Genomic DNA, 2,922 nt, shown 5'->3' on the forward strand with positions numbered 1-2,922 from the left:
TAAATACTTACTCGTTCACCTTTAAGACCGGGACAAATGCATGGTGGTGCACAACCTTTACAATCCGGTGGTGCGTATGCATTGGTGAATTGTCGCCGATTGAAGAAAACCAACAACGATACAACGACTGTTGTTAAAATCCTCATCACTGACATGCACACCGTCACAATCTACATACATAACAGTCAAATTAGCATAGTATTATTTTTTTGAAAAATAATTAATAAAATCAAATTGAATCATCAGTAGAACAAAAAGTAGTGGTTGAAATTTAAATAGAAAAGATGAAAAGAAGAATATCATCGATATGGAGAGAAAATTATTGGAAAAACAGTGAAATATGGAATAAGAGAAAAATATCAATGATGATCAGAGAGCGTTCAATTTCCAACGCTTTGGACAAATGGCAAGCGTATAGGTTGAATGAAATAGCATGCAGCAACAGCAACAGCAGCAGTAAAATGACTATGAACGAGAGTTTGCTTGCTTTTGATGATGATGATGAAGTCAGTGCCAACATCGAAGCTTGCTAGTGTTAGCTTGTTCGTGTCAAAAAGCTGGCAGGTCAACAGGCGCGCCGCAGATGTTCAACAAAATGCAGACAACAACTTGGGCGAAAAGTGAATTCGTCTGGATGTTTGTTGAAGAACGACAACGCAAAGCAAACTTTCACGTCGATGAACATTTTTCAATAGTAGAGAACCAAAGAAAAAACTTTACGAAAATTTAAAAAAGAAAAAAACAATTTCCTTCACAACTAATATGCGGGAAATAATGATGAATTTTACATTCAAATCAATGTTAAACTTTTCACTTTCAACTATTGACTTTGTTTCAGTTTGAATAGAACTTCAAAAATTGTTTCTGTTTTTTTTCAACTTTTTTCCTGCAATTTTGCTATTAGTTAAAACTAATATTTTATGTTGATATTTTTAGATATTGTTTATTTAATTTCACCTATCTCAGTTATACAAATAATGAATCAATCTCCATCGTAATTGAACAAACACATTTGTTCGTTTTTTTTGTAAAAATTATCATTAGAAGTATATTTTCATATTTTTTACAATTTTAAAATAATGTGCAAATTATGAAAAGTTCAAATGACATACTATTAATTAACTGTCATCTCACTATTAATTGTAAATTGAATTGCAACCTTTTAAAAATTTCTACAAAAGCAATTAATCCCTCATTACAAATTTACTACAGTATATTACAAAATTAACAAAAATTAGTAATAACAGTTTTTTAAATAGTTTTTTTTTCAAAATAAAATTGTTTTTGTGACATTTGAAATCAATTCAAATAAATTCGCTGAAAACGAACGACGTATTTATTATGAACTTGATTTTACAATAATGTATACTGTGATGAAGTGAAAAATTTATTTTTGAATAAATCATTTTTTCAAAAATTGCAAATCATCAATCAGAAATTGGCAATTGAATGATCAAATTTCAATTGTTCTGATGATCGCATGATCATTTGAAAATAATGAACATACAACTAAATGTCGTCATTGTATTTTTAATCAAATGCATTATCCCAATTTACATTACAAAGGAAAACTGAAAAACTAAATTGAATAAATAAAATAACTTTTCCGGTATATTAGTGATGAAAGCAAAAAGTCAATAATACAAACATCAGAATAACAAAAAACGAATCATAATAGTTGTTGACTGTAACAGAAAAGCGACACTTTTTTGCTTAATTGTTATTTGTTTTAGAATGTAGCAACTTCATTGGAAGAAATACTTTCTTTATCCTACATTGAATAGAAGAAAAATGATAATTTAAAATTTGGAAAGACAACTCGTGAGTTGTTTTTTTGTATTTTTATGTGCTTTAAAATATGAATGTGAAGTTTTGGCAGTCATCAAATGGTGAATACATAAATAATAAATGGTAATTGAATTTAGTTGATCCTATTTGCAGTAAACTTTTAAATGTAAATATTTAATAATCGTTGACATGCTCTTAAATGTTTAATGGATCGTTTTTGATTGTTTCGTGAAAGCATATGAATAATTTTTTTTTTGAAATTTACATTCCACGTGTATGTAAAATTAGTTGGTGGTGTCGGTAACGTTTGCACTATTTTTCCTGCAATCCAATTGTACGACCATGACCGATACCGAAAACGAAACCAAAATCAAAACTGGTAAATTTTAATGCACCACTAGCGAAACGAACATTTGATTTGCGTTTACAAATTTGATATGCAATTGTTAAATGGAAATTGAATTGAATAAAACGTTCAATTGAATGTCGCCGTAATACTGTACAAGTTGCTTGGTTGCATGCTCAGATGGTGGTTATTGTTGACAGCTGTCACTTTATTTTCTGTTTTTTTTTCATGATAATATTGTTTTATACTTTCAGTTTAAACTTTTATTCAAAATTATTTAATGCCAGAATTCGAAATGACTTGTTGAGAAATGGAAAATTTACATGGACGAGGTTTACATGATTTAAACGAACATTTTCAAATTTGGCAAATTTGAAAAGAAATTTTTTTTTAATTCACATGACTTCTTTTTTAATGTGATGCGACGTGACAAATGTTTCTTCCCAACCTATATAGAATACGAATTTTATTATCGTTCAATTGCTTAAAATGTATGTACAATTGAATGTTAATTATAGTTCACTGTTTGTGCGAGGAGGTTCATTTCCTTGCCCAAGAATGGAAGTGAATTGAATTTTTGTCCACTGAAAATTGACTGCAATTGCAATATTTCCAATCGTATATTTGTCCTTGAACCCAGACAGACTGAGGCGTGGCATGTCAAGTTGCTAGCCGAAGAATTGGACTAAATTTAATCTTAAAAAATGATTAGCATTTGTATTGGGTTAAAGTTTTTTATTGCATGCAATTTTCTTTTATTTTTGTAATATATACGTCTTATATGAGAG

The 2,922-nt window shown here is 29.2% G+C and overlaps 1 protein-coding gene across 1 annotated transcript; it reads left to right on the forward strand.

The window, feature by feature from the left end:
* The first annotated feature begins 284 nt into the window (after positions 1-284).
* Tsp_13109 (conserved hypothetical protein) lies at positions 285-1,784 on the forward strand. Its single transcript, XM_003370042.1, has 2 exons — positions 285-506; positions 1,734-1,784. Exons 1-2 carry the CDS (start codon positions 285-287, stop codon positions 1,782-1,784), a joined length of 273 nt encoding a protein of 90 aa, XP_003370090.1.
* The last annotated feature ends 1,138 nt before the right edge of the window (positions 1,785-2,922 follow it).

The sequence above is a fragment of the Trichinella spiralis genome (assembly GCF_000181795.1).
Source record: "Trichinella spiralis strain ISS 195 chromosome Unknown Scfld1290, whole genome shotgun sequence".
Classification (NCBI taxonomy): Eukaryota; Metazoa; Nematoda; class Enoplea; order Trichinellida; family Trichinellidae; genus Trichinella; species Trichinella spiralis.

Coding starts and splice junctions, on each gene's coding strand:
- Tsp_13109 (XM_003370042.1), top strand. CDS start 285: ATGAAAAGAAGAATATCATCGATATGGAGAGAAAATTATTGGAAAAAC. Junction 507..1,733: donor CTTTTGATGATGATGATGAA/GTCAGTGCCAAC, acceptor TATTTGTTTTAG/AATGTAGCAACTTCATTGGA.